At 39.5% G+C, this 22,417-nt stretch overlaps 1 protein-coding gene across 1 annotated transcript in view; it reads right to left on the reverse strand.

The window, feature by feature from the left end:
• Positions 1-21,995, reverse strand: part of KITLG (KIT ligand) — a 51,258-nt gene extending 29,263 nt beyond the window's left edge. Inside the window, exons 1-2 of the mRNA XM_062492515.1 lie at positions 21,866-21,995; positions 20,894-21,084 (exon numbers count right to left, since the gene is read on the reverse strand). Of these exons, the coding sequence (XP_062348499.1) occupies positions 20,894-21,084; positions 21,866-21,995 (321 nt within the window). The remainder of the gene's footprint in view (positions 1-20,893; positions 21,085-21,865) is intronic.
• Between the last annotated feature and the right edge of the window lie 422 nt (positions 21,996-22,417).

Below are 22,417 nucleotides of genomic sequence, written 5' to 3' on the forward strand. Positions count from 1 at the left end.
AGGGAGAGGTAGCAACGACACAGATGAATGGGATCTCCATTTTAAATTTTTTTGTATTCAAATCATATTAGCCACGGAATTTTTCAGCCCAGTTTCCTGATCTAATCGTCCAATTAATCACAACCAAGCCACAGCTGAAGTAGGTTAGCTGACAATGTGGCGCAATATTCACCCTAGGCTAGGCTTCCCAAATTTATTTTTCACATCTGTTAGTGCTGGAGTAAGAACATCTTTCAATACTGGCCCCTCAGACAGTGTTTACATGCTGCTTTGCTGAGGCACAGCTTGTGAACTTCTCCCACAGACAGCACTGGTTGGTCAGTCATGGACAGCTAACTTAATGTACACACTTATGCCTCCAAAAGCCTTTTGAAAGAAGATTTAGAGAGAATGTAAACAGCAAGAAAACATTTATTGGCTTTTTTATTTTTAACCACAAAGCATCCAGATGCATAGAAGCACAGTAATTCTTTCTTATGTCGATTTAGTTATTTAGCTGTGATAGAGATTAAATAATTAAAGTAATAGAAGAAATGTCTTAAATGAATTAAGAAATTAACTGCCAGCACAGAAAAATCTTTAAATGAAAGAAGAACATTTATACAGATTGTAAGCCAATTACCATTTTCATGGTATTTAGTGACACCTTCACTCCTGCAAATGGCAGCGCTAACTTTAATACCCCACATGGCTGCGCCTAAATACTGCTTTAGAGCTACATATTGCTCAAGCCCCCGAAAAAGTGAGTTAATTGTGGAAAAAGAAGTCACCAACTCATGACCACCTAGTTCTGGAAACAATAAAGTACTTGGCAAGACATTGGAACTGGCAGTGTCCCCTGCACACTCTCAAGTACCCAGGAAATTACTTCAGAGCAGCAGAAGGAAGCACTGTGTTAACTCTGAAAAACGCACAGGTAAGTATTAAGTCTAGTATACACCCCCTGCCCATCAAAACTGGCACTAGTCTCACAAATAGAACAGCCTATCAGCTAGGGTGCTCTCCAAGTGACAGACCTGGGTTACATCTCCTGTAACCAAGGCAATTCCAACTCATGGGAGTTGAGTTGTGATGCTCTGATATATCCACCTTGTAATTACCACAGAATCATAGAATCATTTAGTTTGGAAAAGATCTCTAAATCATCAAGTCCAACCATAAACCCAGCATTGCCAAATGCACCAGAAGACCATGTCCCTAAGTGCCATGTCTACACATATACCACTGGAGCAGATTTCCTGTGTATTAATGGCTTCCTGGCTAAAAGGGGCAGGTGAGGGGTACACTCGTACTCCTGACCCTTATTTTCACAACATTTATGCATTTTACATTTTCAAGCCAGTATGTAGAAAACCAGACATGTTCACTGAACAGGCATCAGAATGTCTGTGTGTATCCCTGTGTCACACATGCCCTTCCATCTGGGCACCCTAACATCTGCAGAGCTCCCCAGTCAACTTGTGAGTTTTCTTGAACAATCTTTTGGCAGTCCAATGAACAAAATGCAGAACTCCAGCTCAGTGAGTCACTCCTCAGGGTTGAGACACCTAAAAATCTCTGGATCACACCCTCCATGCTTTGTTATGATTACAAAATCCAGATGCATACTTTTCTAGTGACTGATACCACTCTTCTTTTTTTTTAACAATGTGTAGTAAGGAGTATGATGATAAAAGTAAGCAACAGAGACTATCAGAGTAATTTCTCTGTATTTTGATTTAAACACAGACTATAGAAATACTAGTCACTCTTTTTCAGAGTAAGTTTTAGAATGTTTTGGACACAAAATATTTGAACATATATTTGGTTACAAAACAGAACATTTTCTATTCAGTTCTGTATATAGTATCTAAAATGCATAATATGAGGGTACTTCAAGCAGTTAAGGGGAAGGAAATTAACAAGTTTGTGCAACAAACATAAGCAGGGAGAGGTGCCATTGCTACCTACATTCAAATGAGTTCAACAGGCAACCTGCTTTCACAGCTGTTTGATCTTTTTGTGAAAATACAGCATTTGCCCTTCTATGACTTTCCCAAACCTAGAACCTCTTCCCCCACACCTTTGCACTCCCTTGTGTATCCACAGGGGACTCCTAGAATGACTAGAATGGGAGTTTTCATCTAACTGCTCATTTGGTGGCAGAATGTTAAAGTGGCACTTGCTAGACTCCACCAGCCATACGTGCAAAAGCAAAGCCTATTGTACTCAGATGCTTATAGGCCAGTTCCCATCTAAAGGTACATTCTTAATGAACTGGAAATAATTCTATTCAGGTCAATGGACAAAAGGTAGCAACAAACCTGTTAAGTGCTAGTGCAGAACTACTTTTTCTTCAATATTTTTCTTTTTCAGCTGGAAGGAGAGCCCATTCCCTAGTTCTGCCAAGTTATGCATATCTATTTCCTGAATCAGACAAATTTAAGATATGTAGTCTTAACAGTGCTGAGAAAATGATGAGTCACACCATTCTTTCCCACCATCCAGACCTTGGGAAAACCGGGAAGCTGCTTAAGACTATATGCCAACCTCATTTAATACGACCTCAGGCCAATTGCTATTATCCTCTACCCCTTGCAGCCCTTGACAGATGTAGCTGGCTGCTCCAGCCAATGTGCTACTGTTGCACTTGGTAAGGAGCACCCAAACTCCTGTTCGGTTTGGTTTGTGTGTTTCAGCTGAAGCCAAGATGAATGTGATAAGCAAGAAGTGTAAATTGATAGAGAGTTTGCCTTGCAAATCAATGCAATTCAGGTATTTTGCAATTACATTCAGTAAACTACAAAAAAGTCTTTTTAATGTGTAAATTAGCATATCTATTTTCAATCTCTACAAGGATACCATTACAAAATATTTGGCTATTCTAAAAATATAAATTCTCATTCTTTAAAAATGTTATCTGATCCATAATAAATTTTGTCCACTCTTTAATCTCACTTGACAATCAGGAATTCAGGCAGTTTCCATGCATCCTAAACTTGTCCTGGATGACAGCCAGTTTGTTTAGTTCCCAAGTACTGGGAAGTGAAGTTACCAAGAGACAGGTAATTATGCACAAACATTGCCTCTGAAACTCCTGTTAAAAGTGTCTGAATAAATGTTTACTGATAATAATCCATCAGGTGGAATTCTAGTTATTTAAAAGAGCCAGAAGACTTAAAGGACAAAAGCGTTTCAGTTTGAAGAAAGAATAAGAATTTTAGAAACATCTATATTTTGAAAGAAATCTTCCTATTAAATCATAATCAGAGATTATGAGGATCTCCAGAGGTCCTGCACTTAGCAGTCTTTTTAGGACATGTGCTCTAGCAAGAGAGATTTTTCTTTTCCACTTCTTGTAAAATCCTATAGCAAACATCCAGGAGCGATACTGAAATTTTTCATTTTTCTATCTATAGAGTAATAAAGGCCAATAATATCTTGTTTTGTAACAAAGGCACTGAAGTCCAAATATATGCACAATCAAAACAGAAATAAGCAAAAGACCAGACTTCAGTTGACTCAACAAAATCTTTCTCCTGGAAACTTACGGAAGAATTTTCTAGCATAGATCCAAAGGCATTTTAAATTAATTTAAAGGGGAAAGCAACATATGATACAAGATTATCTTTGCAGGGAGGACAAGCTCTTCACACTGTATGGAGGTGGATGATCTGACTTCCTCAGGGAATGAAAAGACATTCTCTTAGCTAAAATATTTAATTGAAGATTTTTTTCTAAATATCTATTTCAGACGTCTTGCTTGTTTGCCAAGTTCATGCAAAAAAAAAAAAAAAGTCCACTATATTGAATGTTCTTTTGAATTATAATGAAAATATGTATCAAGCAATCTTCTTTAATCTTGGATTTTCAAGCAGCAGTAATGGAAAGGAAATAAGACTTTTTACAGAAATTATGTACTGGGTCTTTAATTCTTACCATCTGCTACAAATTATATGGTATTTGGGTTGGAAAAACTATTGCTCTCACAAAATAAAATAAATAAATTAATATAGAAAAGTGAAAGCAACAGCTATTTTGATACTTGGCTTACACTAGAACCTATGTACATGATGAAAATGTCCTCCCTTATATATAATTCCAAGTATGAAACAAAACATGTTAAGTAGATTCTTACTCTGTTTCATGCACAGAAACTTTTCTAGAAAATAGAAAATAAACTGCATTATGAATGTGAACATTTTTCAGTTCATGCTCAAGCCTGGGAAAGCAAACACCAGGAAGAAAAATCCTTATACAAAATGAAAAGTTTAAGTGCTTTTCTTTTCTTTTTTTTTTTTCCTTTTCAATCCTTTTATACTTTTTGTATAAGCAGGGGATAATTTTTGAAATATAAATCACAGAATCATCCATTTTGTTTTAAACCAAATACATGTTCTCAGAAAGACACTGTTCTGTTTCTGGACTCTGAATGTTTTTTTATAACACCCCTGAGAGGCACTGTATCTTTATAGAGATATAAATCCAGAATAAATTTCTCTGACCTCCCTGATATGAGACCTCGTTAGAACAGTGAAATTGCTGAACATTGACTGAAACTAGATGCCAGTATATGTGTTTCATGCACCTACCCTAACTGTATTACATTTTTAGAATTACAAACTTAGCTGTGAATAAAGAACACTGTTTGGAGCCCTTAGATATGCCAACACCAGTATAAGCTTTGACAGTGCTGATGGATGACAATTTTTCACATCAGTATTGTACTACATATTGTAAGACTTTTAATTTTCTGACTTTTTATAGTTGCCATCTACATTAGTGGTCTACAAGAACACTCAAGATAAGATGAGGAAATAGAGTTTGGGTTAATGATATGGTTTTTATCACAATAAAGATCATGAGATCCAGCACCAGAAGCCTTCCTCAGTTCCTCTGTCATTGTGAAGGTCTCATGACCATCATCATGACCACATCAAATGTGGTCCTCTGCAGTGCATCCAGAATCACTTTGACATCATCTGCTACTAAAGGAAAATTATATCAGTAATCTGAATTCCTCCCTAGAGGGATAGGTCTAGCCAACCACCCTTGACAGACATTCAAAAGATTGGCATTCTTGGAGCAGAAATCTCTTCAGTAACTTTATCTGCCCCATGCCACAGCAGGTATCAGTTTTTAAAGGCACTGTGGACTTCAGGTAATTCCTGGGGCAGGTAGGCTCCAGATAACATTTTTTGTATCCCACTCCTTTGTTAAGATAGCTTATAGTTTTAATAGGACTGGACAAAACCAAGCAGGAAAGGGTGGAGTAAAGTGGAATTGGAGAGAATAATCATAGAATCATTCAGGTTGGAAAATACTTCTAAGATGAAGTCCAGTTGTAAACTGAGCACTGCCACCACTAAACCACATCTCTAAGCATCACATCTATACATCTCTAAAATACCTCCAGGGCAGATAACTCAACCACTTCCCTGGGCAGCCCGTGCCAGTGCTTGGCCACCATTTTGGTCAAGAAATTTTTCCTAATGCCCAATCTAAACTTTCCATGGCACAACTTGAGGCCACTTCCTCTTGTTCTATTGCTCATCAATTGGGAGAAGAGATCAATTCTCATCTGGCTACAAACTCCTTTCAGGTGACTATAGAGAGTTTATCACTTTCCCGAACTTCTTTTTTTCCAGGCTAAACAACTCCCCAGCTCCCTTAACCATTTCTCCTAAGACTTGTGCTCCAGATCCTTCACCAGCTCTGCTGCCCTTCTCTGGACATGCTCCAGCACCTCAGTGTCTTCCCTGGAGTAAGGTGTTCAGGACTGACAGAGGATCTAAAGTGAATCTGGGGAAATTATCCCAAAACTTCACTGTTCTGACAGTTAAAAGCCTGGTACTGTCCAGTGTAAGTGACAGTGCTTTACATCAATCCATTATCATGGCAGCGCTGCTCCTTTGCTGGTGTATTTATACTCCCATCTTTCTGGTGTGTTTTCTTCATGTACTTATGAAAATAATCCCTACTATAGAAGCCTTTGCTATGAATAATTAAAAAGTCCATTTGACTTTCATTGCTTGATGACAAAAAAGCAACACAAACTCCCCCAAAACCTCATGGAAATAAACAAAATTTTCTCTCTTACCTCTTCTCAGACTACAAATATTATTTATTTGCTTTCTATAGTACCTTAGTTTCACAGACTCTCCTCTCCAAAGGCATAAATATATGAATGACCTAACTCTTACTAAGTATTGTTACAACTGTCACAATGGGTGCAGTATCCAACCAGGTGGTTGCTTCTGAAGCAAAGACAAGCAAACCAACACAAAGTCACGCAATGTTTAAATGGCATCTCTCCTCATTAGTCAGAGCAGTTTCTCCCATTGATAAGTAACTGTTGACATAAAAAGTATTTCATATTTACTTTTCACAAAAGCTGGCTTCTTTGAATATATTCCAGACAGCACCACCTGCATCGACTTGAAAAGGTTTGAAACAGGAAATAAAAAGTTCTCACTTTGATCCCCCAGAAACCCCAACTGAGAACTTTTCAAATTATGATGTAACATGTATATTGGTGAGGAAAGTGATTTTGTATTTTGAAGAGTGTTGTGGTTTAACCCCAGATGGCAACTAAGTACCACACAGCTGCTCATTCAGTCTTCCTCCCCAGTGTGATCTGGGAGAGAATCAGAAGAATAAAAGTGGGAAAACCCATAGGCTGACATCAAGACAGTTTAAGGGAACATAAAAAGAAGGAAATAATAAGGGTAACAATAGTAACAAAATAATCAGAATATACAAAACTAGTGATGCACAATGCAAGTGCTCAGCACCTCCTGACCTGCCAATTCCCAAGCAGCAATGGCCCTCAGCCAGCTTTCCCCCAGTTTATATGGTGAGCATGATGCCATATGCTATGGAATATCCCTCTGGCCAGTTTGGGTCACCTGTCCTCACAATGCCCCTTCCAGATTCCTGTGCCCATCCAGCCTTCCCACTGGCAGGGCATGAGAAGTTGGGAAGTCTTTGACTTAGGGCAAACTCTACTTAGGAACAACTGAAAATATCAGTGTGTCATCAACATTATTCTCATACTAAATCAAAACCAAAATGCTATACCAGCTATTAGGAAAAGATTAACACTATCCCTGCTCAAACCAGGACAAAGAAATTTAAAAATATAGAATAACAAACCAATCAGATAGTTAGCTAGACCTGTGGTGAAAGTTTTCAACACCAACTATAACACTGATGAAAGAAGGTCATTTTGCTCTACAGCTGCATTAAATCTTGGATCTTTTGGGAAATAAATAAGAGATATTTTAGGTTTCCTTTTATCATCAGTCGTGACACCTAACATTTTAAACATAATTAATAAATTAATAAAAGCTGTTATTAATTCCTTCAGAATTCAAAAGATGCTTTTGTAAGCATTATTCTAAACCAAAATTATTACCTTGGGGCATGTATCAAGTATGAAAGGTATTTGGATCACACTGATCTCCTGTAGCACGAGGGAGTGCCATTACAAAACTTAGCTGCAGAACGGGGGCAAGGTTATGGTCTTCCACAGTGAAGCCTGTGTTTCTGCTCCTTTTCACTATTTTTCATGGCAAAATTTACTATATCCCACATAATATCTATTAATGATGTGCTATTCATGATTTGGAAACATGACTACATGTTTACATGAATGCTATGTTTTACAACCACCTTGTACACTGTGCCGTAAGAGAATGGCCGACGAAAATTCAACAAAACGGTGCCTTGTTTGCTAGAAACAGTATGAGATTTAAATACAATACATAATTCTGTCCACATTTCTGTCTGTTTCGAACAAAACATGTTAGACAATGAAATCAGCTTCTGGTCCCATAAACAGCCCCTGTGGACATTAAAACAATTATCCATAGTCAATTTTTATAAAAATTGCCAAAAGGTTTTGGTAAGATGCTTTGTCAGGGAAAAACATTAAAACAACCTACAGGCAAGCTTCTTAAGAGCCAGCATACTGAAAAAACAAAAAAATTGAAAAATGAAACCCGCTACTCCTGTCCTTGGTGTTAAGTCTTCATCTTCCTTCATCAAGAGATACAAGAAAACCTCTGAGGACATTCAACATGTTGAACATATTTGTCAGTCACAACAAAAATTCTGTTCTTTATACAGAGTATTTCTTGGTTGTTATCTGACCATTAGCCAGCATGACGTCTGTCAAGGTATTTCCCTGGGAAATATGTAAGTTTAAACCTTACCATTCAAAAACTTGGAGCCATATTTGTCAATAACCAAACAAAGTTTCAACGAGCTGATCACAAAAACACTGCTAGGTTTCCACTTCCCCTAAAACGACACGTTTCTGATGTATCACTTGATCTTGAATATGTACTTCTTATCAGTTTACCTGAGAAGCTGAGCTGCAAATACTAGTAGGGCTCCAAGAAACGTTTGTGAGAATCATGCAAGTTTATCTCAGCTATTTCCAAATACCACATAGTAAGACAAAATCAGGTTTAAAACACTTTCTGACTGGAAAAAGCCCTACAAAATGCCATACATCAGACAACATTTTATTTCCTACATAATTTGAATTGCATGCCTTCCTATACATATACAAAACCAAATTGAACAATTTAGTTTTAAGGTAATGATTTGTACAAGGATACATTATATTTACACTGTTATTCGAATATAAGTACATTAAGAATAGATCTATATTTTTTTGTGAAAAGAATATTTATCCAAAGCCATAGACCAATGGATTAGATTATTCTCAAATGCCTTGAAGCTTGTGAGACTGCAGACAAATCAGGTAAGAGCCACATCAAATTAGAAACTAATCTTCAAAATATTTAAGTATGCTTGCAAGACAATGTAAGCACTGGGCAGCCAATAAGCCATTTACCTCAGAAAGCTGGAATTACAAACACATTATGCCTTGTCTTAAAGTAATTACATTAGTATATTAGTAAGAAAAAATTAACTCTATTTTTTTTCAGGTTTTTGATCTAAACCAAAAGCATTTTCATATGCCAAAAATACTTTAGTAGCTGTTATTATTATTCCAACTGCAATTTTTTACAGCAGAAAACAAGCATCAATTCCCTTCTCACGACGTACTAAACTGCATGATGCCATTGTCAAGTTTAAAAATTCTTTCTGAAATTATTTCCTGATACATATGTTGGTTTGTTTTTTTGTGTTTTTGGTTTTTTTTTTTAAGAAAGCAAACTGTCAGAGTGGCCATTTTAGGACTTTCAACCCATGTGTAAGGTTTTTCTAGGGAAATGTAAGTTTAAGAAGGCAAAAATGGGGTGGGACTGATCAAAATTATTCCTTTAACACAAAAATCCATCAACTGCATTACTGCATCAGAAACTCAAACATATTTTTAATCCCTATGCATCTATAAAAGTGGGCAACACTTTTAAGTGCTTTTTCCTGCTAACACTAAAGTGTACAGGAGTATCTTTCAGGGATGGTGCATGGAAACTCCACTGGTTTTAGATGGCTAGAGCTGTGCAACAACTTTACATAAAATTTTGACTTCTTACCACTGATAGTCACATGACCACTAAAAGAATGATGGTTCAGTAAAAACATCTCAGCTGTCATTACTTTCACATGTAATTGAAGTTCGGCTACATTATATCTTGAAGTGTTTTCCTTTCCTCTAAGCTAGAGGCTGAATTGTTACAGATGGTAATTTTGGCAGATGGTTGTATATGAAACTGAGTTTATAATTAGGCCAAACATGACTTGTACAATTAAGGCAATGAAGATTTGGAAAATAGAAGTGTCAGATCAGTACATGATTGGTCTGGTGCCCACCAAAAACTGAATAAAATCTGATCATTCAGATTTACAGAATATATTGTTCATATGAAAATTTCTTCTGAATTGCATGAATTAGAAGATAAGAAACATTTCATGCACAGAGTGTTAACTAAAATAACTATGGAATTTTACCTACTTAAGTGTATAATCCCTTTTTCTTCTAGCCAAGGCTAATGAGATGGTCTGAAGCCATCTAACAGCTCCCTGCTGCTGAAAGAGGGCTCCTTCTCTGCAGCTTCCCTTCCTCTGACATTCACCCGACCCCTAAGCAAGCCAGTAAATTCAAAGACAGTGACTAGGCAATTCAGCTCAGAGACAAAAAGTAATCCCTGAGGAATGAGCAGAGGAGGAGATGAGATATTCGAGGATGAGAAGACTAGGACTACCCCTTTCTGGATGTGACCTCTTGGGCTCACTCTAACATATATCAAACTGCATTTCAAGCCATATTACATCTAGTGTTACAAACCTTCCCAGACTGGTAATTTTGGGTTAAGGCAGCATTGCCTGTTTTAGCCTCTTCTGTTAAATATTTATTTATTCCTGTACAAAGAAAGGATCAGTAATGTCCAGCAATCATTCCTTCTACTACTTCCTGTATATCATCCAGTAGTTTCTTGCAATTAACTTTCAGCCTCTCTTCATAAGCAAATTACTCCCTTACAATGCTTTTGCCTATCTTAAGATCCCTATTTCTGTTATGCTCATTTTTTCAATGGGAAAACCAGAACATTTCAGGATGGCTGATGATCACTATCTTAAAAGCATTCCCTTTTCAAATTTCTCTTTCTGCTCCTACTGCATCCCAATATGCTGTCTGATTTGTGCTACTATGGGCACAATATAGGGATTTTTCATTCATTTTCCTGACCAAGCATTGCTACAAGAACATAAATAAGAGCCTGTGAGTCGCTTTTAGAAGTAATTGAAACTGCTGTTATTAATTCAGTTACAATTAGTTCAGAACATTCCTTCCGAAATGCATCCCCCTTGCTCTTCAACACAACGAACTCCACTTGCCGTCATGCCATCTGTTCTCCCATCTCCTCTAAACCTTTACAAAGTTCCTCAGAATCTCTTTTAATTTCAATTAACCTGAGTAATTTATGTAGCTTGCACATGTTGTCATCAATCTGTGAACCCTATTACTAGATTGAACTATATGAGGTTACTGACAATTAGAGAACATTACCTTTTAGGTTTTTGCCATGATACAAATTAATGACTTGTTCCTACACTTTGCTTTCTGTCCTAAATATTTTTTTTTTCCTCAAACTGTTATGATAAGGGAGATACACTACGGGGCTACTTAGGTTTTTCCTCAGGTCTTTACTTTTTAAGAATATAAGTAAGTAATTTCCATTCTTTCTCCTTTTTCATCCATTTTGAAACACAAATATATTAAGTGCATTGAATGCATTTATTTTACAGAAACTGGGCTTTTCTATTCCTTTCATTGAACTCTACTAATACAGAGCTCCCATTTGCCTTCTACCAAGCAAATTAAATACAGCAAGATCTGATAGCAATGCAACAACAGAGGCAAGCTGGTAAGAAAAATTCTTTACAACTATGGACATATTCATTAATTCTAAAGACAAGAATTAAGAGTTAATGTGTTAAGAGGTATTATATATTTAAGAAAATGAAAAAAACACCATGTCTACCTATTTCTATGAAGTTATAATCATCTTGTCTTTACTGTAAAATTAACCCAACTCACAATTTATATCCTGCCCTTAACTTTACATCTGTTCAAACAAACTGTATTTTTAATATCCTGGTGGTTTGTGGGTGGGTTTAGAGGGTTTTTTGGTGGGTTTTTTTTTTGTTTGGCTTTGGTTTTGATTGGGATTTGTATAGACTAACAACTACAAACTCCATCAAAGTGTTTCTGGTATTACAGTGTTTCCCACAACTCTCTGATGCATCCAGGAAGAACAGGCACATTACGGTGATATATACCACCATGCAAGTGGTCTCAACTTACAGTTACGAGACACAGGATAAATCCCAGCTAACTCCATCATCACAGAATTAATATGAATGTCACTCACATGATATCTGTGTTTTTGTTTTAGTTATGCTAACTGGAGAGAACTGTAAATATCTAATCTTAAACCTGAAGCTCCACTTGTGGCTTTCCTTAAAAAAACCACAGAAATTGTAATGCAAACATTCCAAAAAGAAGTTAAGTCATTCAGCTTACAATTTGGTATGACTATGAAAAAATGCACACATAACTTGACAAAAAAAAAATCTGAGAAAAAAAGCTCCTTAAGTCTGTAAAATTTTGAAGAAATATAAATGCCTATTACATACAGATGTCTATAAAACATAACTCTTACACCAGTAACACAGTATTATGAATTTATTTAAGTAACCGATATGAAATAGCTATTCTTACAGCATCTGCAATACAATACACTGAAAAACAGCTATTTTACCTTACTTTTGCTGAAAACTTTCACAGGCATTACTCATTAAGAAATTGACTTGTAAATCGCATGTAGTGTGATACAGAGCTTTGCATTTGATCAAAAGTATTCATGTGAATTATAAAGAATGGCAGCTGTCAGTAGTGAAATTATCCTGGTACATGTTCAGCAGCATCCTTGTTATGGATGTGCTGATAGAAAAACTCATACAAATATTGACACAATATAATATGATTTCTTGGATTATTTTTGCACCTAGTTCTCAAATGCTTCCTAGGATCATCCTTATTAAAGAAGACACATCGATTTGCCTGGCCTATTATGAAATTACTTTGGCTTCCATAATTAATCTCACAGAAAACATAACCCATTTTTGAGAAGATTACTGTAAATCTCCTCAGAGCATATACTTTTCAATGTCTACATCCTAAATTCCAGTAAGTCTAGTTATGTATTTTCATAATTAATACAATTTTTAGCAAGTCTACTTGAGTGACACTTATCAGTTTTTACAGGAAAAAAAATCTTCCCAGCTTTATAGGAATTGTGCCATTTACTTTGAAATAAGTAATGGAGTATGTACCTTAAGACAACAGCTCCCTCATTGTGAATAAAGCCAAAAAGAACGTAATTGTTTGACAAAAAGCACTTTGAACAGGTACTAATTCAACAGTAACTGAAATAATGTTCTTGGATGCAATGGAATTGTTTCAATTGAAATAAACCAGATTTTAGTAGGCTAAAAGCAGATTAACTTCACATATGTCTCAGGCCATTTGCAAATGTCAACAACATTCTGTTGCAATGGAAATGACCAAGAGTACTGTAGAGAATCTGACCATTACTGGCAAATGTTTAGCTGATCCCTACAACCTGCATGTGAGAACAGATTTTTTTTTTTTTTAATGCACTAAGGAGAATGAGAAGATAAAAATTCACTTCAATTATTTAAAGAACTTATTAGACCAGAAGTTTTTAAAAGTAAAATAAAAGCACCAAATCAGGTATTTCTCACTTGATTAGGTAACAGAGCTGAGAGGTACAGGGGAAAGCCATAACAACTCCTTCTAAAAGGATTTCCTTTGGTCTCAATAAATATCTGACCATTAAAAAAAATTTAAAAAACAACCAAACAAGAATTTTCTTAATATATTAAGAAAATTACTGACTTTACAGAGAAAAAAAGGGTATTGTCACTCCTAGAAATTGCAGACCACTATTTCAGAGGGCTCTTCCTAACTGTAATAATAGCTTGCAAGTATTGTAAAACAAAAAACCCAACATATTCCACGGAACAATGGATTCATTCTAATCCTGTCCAAAGAGAGGTTTTGTTTCTACAGATGATACAAAATACTATAACAACAGGTTATTCAGAGGACTAATATTTGAAGTGGGCCCCAAAGGTAATGAGAAATAAAAATGTCATAAAAATGTAGAGAACATACACTGGAGATGAAGCTTAAGCTGTGTGAGAGCAAACAAGATGCTAATAGATACATTTTGAGTACTGTGGATACTAGAAGTGCAGAATTCAGTGGTCAGAGGTGAGAACACTGACTTAAACACAGCAGAAGCCAGGAAAAGTGCACAAAGAAATGAAGGTCATTTTCTGTCTTAAGGGAAAGAGGAGAGAAACTTGCAGTCATTTTCAGATGTGGCCTTGAGCTATGGTGATAGGAAAATAAAACCCAGGAGAAAATGGATGGAGTATTATGAACACCATCTGACTTGCAATTGGAGTCAATCTTTAAAAATAGCAAGATTTTCACTGATTTTAGCAGCCTGAAACACCATTACACTATTATTGGAACAAACATTGAAGAAATTCATCTAAACAGTTTGGAACAGACTACAATTATGGCCAGAATTTTTAGAGAGTGCATGGCAAATCTAGGGCACCTTCTATGCTAGGGATTATAATACAGAAGATCAAAGCATCTTCAGTGACAGTATTTAAATTTACAGTTTATAAGAAAGGTCTTAATTTCCTAGAAAATAAAGCAATGCCCATCAAAATAATTTAAACCGGTGTCAAATACAGCACTTGTAGTTTTTGCTGTTAGAATAAAAATGCATTCCACACATTGCTGAGCCACAGCAACTTGAAAAGGACACCAATTATGAATACTGGAGATATATTTTTTCCCTCCTTTTTAAAATAACCACCAAAAAGCTCTGTTTATTCAGGAACATGTTTTTTAATCCAAATGAAAGAGGGTGCCAAACAGTGTTACACAAGCTTCCTAAATTCATTTGGCTGACTAATGCTCCTATTCCTGCATGCTTCAAAGTAGAAGAAGAAAAACAAATCTTAGGAAGAACTTACATTTAGATCAGTATCAGTTTAAAGACATAATGCAAAATGTTGTCTGCTTGGTATTTAATGCAAAAAGACCAATTTTTGCTGAGTTCACTTAATAATGAGCAAATGGAGGGTGGAAATTAGAGGGTTGGAACTTAGGACTTTTTACGATAGACTATTAGCAAGTTTAAATTTCAACCTCCCTAAATTTCTAAGCACTTTCTACTTTGTGAATTATTTTGCATATATACAGCATATTACTAATTTAAATGTATCATGCCTGACTCCTTAGTGTCTTATTTCAGTTAGACCACAAAAGCCAGCACCTTGATATCATACTCCCATTTTACACAATTATAAAATCTCCATAAAGAGACAGGAAGTTTTTTGGACCAACATGAAATGGAGGAAGAAACTTTCCTACACACTTTAAACCCTCCACATTTACAGGCACTTTACAACGTTAAACATTATATATTATTTTATATCAGTATTATATATTAATATAATATTTGAAGTTTAACTATACTATATTAATTTCTTTCAAATAAAATTTTATATCAGTGTATTACACCACATTTTCAGAGTCTGTGGTATACACATCATCAAGTTCATTCTTTTGTCCTTTACAAAAAGAGCTGCTTTTTGTTTTGCACAGAGTTCGTTGTGTTTTAAACAGAGATAGATTGCCAGGACATGCACAACTTGGTTTTACAGTCTGACTTATACTGCCAAAATAACTTTTTTCCAAAAGTAATTAGAGGTCATGTGTTACTAAACAGACCAAAGAATCCATCCAGCAATGATGTATCATGCTGCAAACATAAAAGGAAGACATACCTTGGTCTGCTGCTATGAAGCAAGCACACGCTAATGAGAAAAGTTACAAACCAGTCTAATTCATTTAGGAGGAAAGACACTGGAAGGTTATCAGTACAAGTCATTCTGACTACATCAAGTACAGAGATACCAGCCACAGCAAATGCAGAACCTAGGTCCACAATAAATACACCGCAAACACTTAACACATCTCTAAAGCTGTATTTAGGGTGCTTCTAAAAACTTCTCAGAGTATATCTAAAGAAGAGATGACAGAGCTAATTGGACTAAATTTATCCTTGGCCTTAACTGTCAGTGAACTGATGTCCCTGGAGCTGATGGTAGCAGAGCAAATGAAAGGCAGAAGGCCTGCTAAATAAGACACTGGATAAGGGTTTATTGTCATTAAGACCGTTAATGTGATTGAAGTCAGGTTCAGACACATGGGATTGGCCAAGCTACAAGAACAGACATGACAGACAGACTGATATTTTCAGACTCTGACTTGAAAATGCTTAAATCTTTCTGAATGGAGGTTCAGAAGGTGGCATGATTCACAATCTGTGAATTAGGACTTGTGGTCTGGAATAAAGTCTCCCCCACATTCTTAGCTCATACGTAAGCCACCCTCAAGACTGAACAAATAAACCTTCAACAGGACAGCCTCAACAAGATAAACTAGATAGTCAGAACCTTCCCACAGACTTAGGATGCTACCCAAGAAAATATGTGAACGTGTGTCTCTCTCACTCTAGTGCATATACTCACATAAATTTTTCTAGATTAGGTTTTCAGTCTGGATTGAATCAAGGTTGTTCACAAACCCAGAGATAATGGCTGTAGACCATTCATGCATCCTTTTGTGACAGCCCAGACTAAACGTATTGACTTTGCAGAGCATCAGTCTAAGCTGGAGTGTAGCCCATTGCCTGGCCCAACTCCAAGGCTGCCAGGACACAACACCCCTCCCTGACTTCCCAGCTCTTCTGCCTAAAACCAGTGAGAAGACAGTGTCGGTAGAAGAGGACCAAGATACCCAGCTGGACTCCTAGAAATTCTTCACTGGAACATTAACAAATACATGTGAATGACTTCTGTACAGATGCCAAATCATAGGTGGGAGACAGGGTGGCTCTCATGGCTTGGGCTATATGTGATCTTGAGGGTCTTAATTTGTTGTTCTCCATTGAGCAAATTTTGCAGCAAAAGTGAAGAAAAAGAACAATAACCAAATAGTGCAGCCTCTGAATGCTCACAAGTGTTCTTTATCAGCAGTCAAAGTTTAGGGCTGGAAGGTAAGTGACCTTTCAGAAGACCTGCTTGAGAGATCCTTCCAGGAGCAGTGACCTCTGTGAAGCAGTAGTCAACTATTGGCCCTGCAACAGAGGAGCTTGCATTCAGTCCCCCAAGGCTGCACCACATGGTCTCACTTTTAGTGTTGCTTCAAGTGGTGATGAAACAGCTCAAAGCCAAGGATTTACCTCCCCACTTTGCAAAACATTGTGCTCCACAGTATGGCTGCAAAGCAGTGAGAACCATAAGGGACTTCTTCAGGCAATAAGTTCAGTGATATCTTAGACCTGACACTATTTTCACCTTGCACCCAAAATTAGGTCTGTGCCACACAGCAACAATAATGGCAAAATACATATAAAACAGAAAATCCCTAATGAGATTTTAATCATTACTGTATCCATCTACCTTCTATAATTTAAACATGGTTTAAACAGACACAGCAACTAATAATTCACCCAGGGGTTATTAGATAAGTTTAGGAAATTAGATGACAATTATTTCCTATACTAATATGATCCAGTGTTCATTAATCTGAACTCCTAAACTGGCATTTGTTCTGACATACAGTAGAATTAATGTCTTCATTATCATACTATCAATGACCTTTGATGTTATACATGCCACAGCTTTAATAAAATACAATACTTAACACCACTTGTTCTCTCATCTTTTCATTCACATGCTAATAGATATCTGACACTATTTTTATTTGTCAATAGATACATACAGCAAAGAAATCTGTATTTCTTGTGCTCCCTGCAGCCAGTAATTTCAGCACTGGTAATATTTACAGAAAGTCAGTTTTGCAGGTTTAAATATGACTGAGAAAGCAATGCAAACATGGGCCAAACAACAAAATTAAAGAGGAGCACTACCCCCTGCCACTCACAGTCATCCATCTCCTTTTCCCACAAACACATGGAGAAAAACACAACCAACAACAAAAAACGCGGTTTTACACTGTGTTTAAAAGGCTGACTAATCTCAGGCTTGGCACACCAAAGACCAGGGCAAGAACAAGCACTTTCATTTTCATGTCAGCTCCCACAACACTCAAATGGAATTGCGTAGGGAGATTTTTCTTTCCTTTGCTTCTAATAAATGGGTGTTGTGTTTACATACTGCATACCGAGCATTGCCCATCCGAAGCCAAGGGCTGCATCTTGCCAACTCTTAACTTTCATACAATATGGTGATTACATGAGCCAGCATACCATTAAATCACATTATAAAACTTGGAGAATGGCACTGTCAGCTTGCAGAATCGTACCTGAAGGACTGACATGCAGTGCATAAAGGGAAAAACTAGATTTCAGTGCAATGTCAGAACTGGGTCAGGAGAAGACTGGGTTACTGGCCTCACTTTAAAGGACAAAGCAAAGTACCAAGTAATTCATATAGAGATAAAAACTTGCAGGTGCATAATAAAAGCAGGTGAAGAAAAGAAACAAATAAACAGATCACTAAACATGCCTTACAAAATGCTCCCCCCCTCCTCCCTTTAATCTTTCAGGTCGTGCGCTGTTTATTCTCCATACGACTCTTTTTTATTTCAGGATGTTCTTTCCAGCTGCACTACTTGCAATCTGGCTTCCCTTGAGCAGAGTCAAAACCAGGGGGACAGAGGAGACCTTAGTCCTTAAATTCTCCTTTTCTATTTAATGAGCAGTAGATCTACACCTACCACAAGCTCCAAACCGCTTCCAGTGCCTAGTGTTAATTTTTTTGCAGAATAAGCAAGAAAGACTGATGATCAGAAGCCACTGTTTCCACTAAAAGCAAGGTCACGCCAAGGTATCAGGTATCTGATTTGCATTTCTGATTTAGCCTGCTGATATGAGACCAGAAGTGCCAATTTGAGTACTAATTCTCTTTCCAGGTACTGGTCCAAAATAATTTCTACAGAGGCTTCCACTTCAGTGATACACACATGCAGATAGGACAACCTCAGATGGTAATTTAACCACCAACAGTAATGCACATATTCAGAGGTAGAAAGCTGTGCTGAAATCTAAGACATTTTTAATACCGAGCTTTCTAAGAGGATGTGCATCTAACTCACCACAGGAGATCAAGCACCTGAACCACGTATCTGTGATACCTTATCAGCCTTCAGATCTACCCCATAGGTGACCCCTCTTTGCCACATATTTCTTAGTAACTTAATCCCATTTAGATTGCCTTCAAATCACGCAAAGAACAAGCAAATCAGAAAACTGCTACATGTTTTTTCAAGATCCTATCACACCGGCATCACTCAACCTGTTTTATTCAAATTATAAAAGGCTGTCCAGGAATCAGTGACATTTTATTTGTTGTCATATTAGCATGCAAAAGGACATAAACTCACTTCTGATAATAGTTTTAATTACTAAGTATATAAGCCTTCAAATCCTCTCATCCAAGTAATCCTTCAATAAGATTAATTCATGGAAATAGCCCCATTGAAAAAGGATTTGTATGACTGAACCCTAAATGCTTAATCACTTCTTTAAAGAAATCATGGCTTAAAAAGAAAAATGCAGGTGTTGGCATGTTTCAAATGGGGGGGGGGAGGGTTATATATCCATCAAACCACAGAGTTTCATAAACATCACTTCTAGGACTGACACTGTTGGGGAATGTGCTTCTGCAGTTCCTGTGGTCTCTCAGGTTAAGACTGATTTAAAGAAACAGACCAACTTGATCACGCTGAGTCTACTGCTCAGCACGACTCTTTTCTTTCAGCACTTTCGTTGTACTGATGTATGACTCAGCTACTTCTTCAGCTGCACTAGTTATATATTATCACTGTGCAACATTACCTCAAAGATCAAAATTCCTGATTTATTTTAAACACTATCCAGGCATTATCAAGTGTTTGCAAGGCTGAGTGAGTGTGCTGTTCTTGCTTTCTGTCTATAGAAGAGTATTTTATTGTAAGAAATATTAACTTCTTTCCTGGTTTTCCAATCTTGTTCCTTTCACTATGACAGTTACCAGTCTAGACAATGACAAAAGTAGCCACAGGAGAGCATATAAATTAGGATTTATTTTCATGTGTCAAGTGCCCCCATGTGCTTAAGTTCTCTTTCTTGTACCCACTTCATTTGCTCTCCCTCTCTGCACAGGATCTTCATGGTTTTTATGACAAGTCCTCTTGAAAGTATCTCCTGCTCTGATCCCCTTGAAATGATTAATGGTTTGGTATCACATTTGTTTGCTACTCCTTAAAATGAAGGAAACAACCCTTTCAAGAACTAGGAGTCTGTCAGTGCCTCCAAAAAGCAGGAAGCATAACTACTTGAAGGCTGACAGATGCTTCACCACCATGACAAGAAGCTGTTCCACAGGCTTGTGAGCCCCTGAGTCAAGCCATATGGTCCTGAATGCCAAGACTGCCTGTCTTTCCCAGTCTACTGGGAGAGAAGGATTGCTCCTGATTTGCTCTGAATTTGCAAAAGTAGTCTGTTGATTTTTACAAGTTTACAGTTCAAATGTAATAAAGTGCTTGACTCCTTCCACTCAAATTCTCATTCGTAAACACACTCTCTCAGACTTCAAGAGACCCTTCACAACTAATAATCTGTTCAGCACATTTAAATAATGGTCTATATACAGGATCTGAAATATCTTTGTTCAAGGCATCTATAGTACTCTAATGTGAATAACAGCAATGGATACACATTGCTAAAATTCAGAGCTGAAAATTTAAGATAAAACCTTCAGCATCACAAAAACTATGTCTCCAAGTTTTAAGTTCTTAGGCATGGGTACATTCTTCAGCACTTTGGCCAGGTGAAATTTAAATATTTTAGAAAGTAAGTATTTCTAATTCCTCTCATCTCCTGAAAAATTATTTAACTACCCAAAATACTTTGGTAAGGCCTTTTAATTTTCTTTTAAAATATGATTTACGCCTTTTCCAGTGACTGTACTCTGAAGTGTCTTCACCGATGTGTAGGTGACCCAGCAATTGTCAAGAAACAGACGAAGGCAAAAAGTATCTCGCTTCTAACCCAGAAATGTAGGAGGAGGGAGAAGCCCCCAGCGCAGAGGCAGCGGTGTGCGTGTCCATGCATTGTTCTCTCCCGGAGCAGTCCTGGCTCTCGCTGGGATCTGCCAGGATAAAGGGCATCGGCACCTTGCGAAGTCCAGCCTTGAACTTCCTCCCGTTAGAGTTTCCTTGAGCCGCTTCTTGTTACAACTTTCCACTCGTGTCTGTCCCTTGCTTCCTTCTAAAAAACGCACAGCATAATGACCGCAACCTCTACAGAACCTGCACAATAATGGCAGGGCCCCCCGCAGCGGCACTGAGCGGCACTTCCCGGCGGGATGCGGGAGGACGAAGGGCGAAATGCCGGGGTTCCCACGGCACCCGCCCGGCGCCGCTCGCCGGAGCGGTGTGAGGGGAGACAGCGGGAACCGCAGCCACCGCACTGCCGCCCCCGATTATTTCACGTTCTCGCACTCCTCAGGGTAACACAGACAAGTGATTTACTACGGCAATTTTTCCCTGTGCCTTCCGAGATCTCCCAAGGCTCGGCCGCCTGTCCGGCCGCTTGCTGCAACTTTTCCACGGGCTGCGGAACGCCGAGGGCAAGACCGAGCGGAATTTTTTTTCTCCCTTTCACCTCGGTCCCCCAACCCGTTCCCCGGCGGGAGCGGCTCCCATCCCCGGCGGGTACCCCCCACCTCTCCGACAGCTCAGGAGCCGCCGCCGCGGACGCGCACTCCCCGCCCGGCGGCTGCCCCGGACCGGCCCCGCTCCGCTCCGCTCCGCTCCGCGCCGGCGGCCCCGGCCCCGCTCTGCCGGGAGCCGCGGGGCAGCCCCGCCCGCGGGCAGGTGGGTGCCCCCCGCCGCCGCCCGGCCGCACTCACTTGTGCCTTCTTCATAAGGAACGACAGCGCTGCAGTCCAGCCCAGCCGGCCGTGTGCAAACTCCCTTCAGCGGAACTGTAGCTCCAGCATAATGCAGCAGCCGATAGTCCACGCATTGGGGTTGCCCACGGCGAGCCCCGCGCTGCCTCCGCCCGTCCCGTCGCCGCTCCCCGCGCCCCGCTGCGCCCCTTCCCCACGGCCTGAGCGTCCGCGCTCTCTGAAGCCACCGCCGGCCCCCGGCCAGGTCTTTTATATCTCCGATCTGCCTCCAGCAGCGGCGGCGGCAGCCCAGGCAGGACACGCCTTTCCCCTCCCTCCCGCCCTCCCGGAGGACCGGGAGCCTAGGCAGACCCTGCGGGGCGGGGGAAACCCGAGTTAACTTGGGGCAAGTCGGAGGCAGGAACAAGCCGAGCCTGCCCCTGGCCAGCGCCGGAGGGGAGCGGGGCCGCGGGCGGGCCCCCGCGGGGAGCGGCGGGCGGGGATGAGGGGGGTGTGGGCATGCGGGCCGGGGGGCGCTGGGTGCGGAGGGCTCCTCCCGCCCGGTGCCGGGGCTTTGGCGGTGCCCGGGACAGACGATCCCAGCCGAGCACGGGGAGCGGGGCTGGGGTCTCCGGCCCTGCCCGGGCGGGCTCCGGCAGCGTTCAGGGAAGCCGCGGTATTTGAGGTCAGGCAGGATGCGGGCGCCGAGCCAAGCCCTTGGGTTGGGTCCCCGCACCCACGCTGGTGAAAAGGGGGATGCCCCCCGGCTGAACCCGCCGCCGGGCGCCGCCTCGGCCCGCGGCAGGGAGGGCAGCGGGCTCGGAGGCTGGCGGGGCTCCCAGCCGGTGCCCGGTGTTCCAGCGCAGCAGCCGCTGCAGCGGCGCGCACGGCCGAGGTGGCGGCCCCAGGTTTGCCATTGCCGTTCCTGTGCTGCTTTCTCACA

The sequence above is a fragment of the Cinclus cinclus genome, chromosome 4 (genome assembly GCF_963662255.1).
Source record: "Cinclus cinclus chromosome 4, bCinCin1.1, whole genome shotgun sequence".
Taxonomy (NCBI): domain Eukaryota; kingdom Metazoa; phylum Chordata; class Aves; order Passeriformes; family Cinclidae; genus Cinclus; species Cinclus cinclus.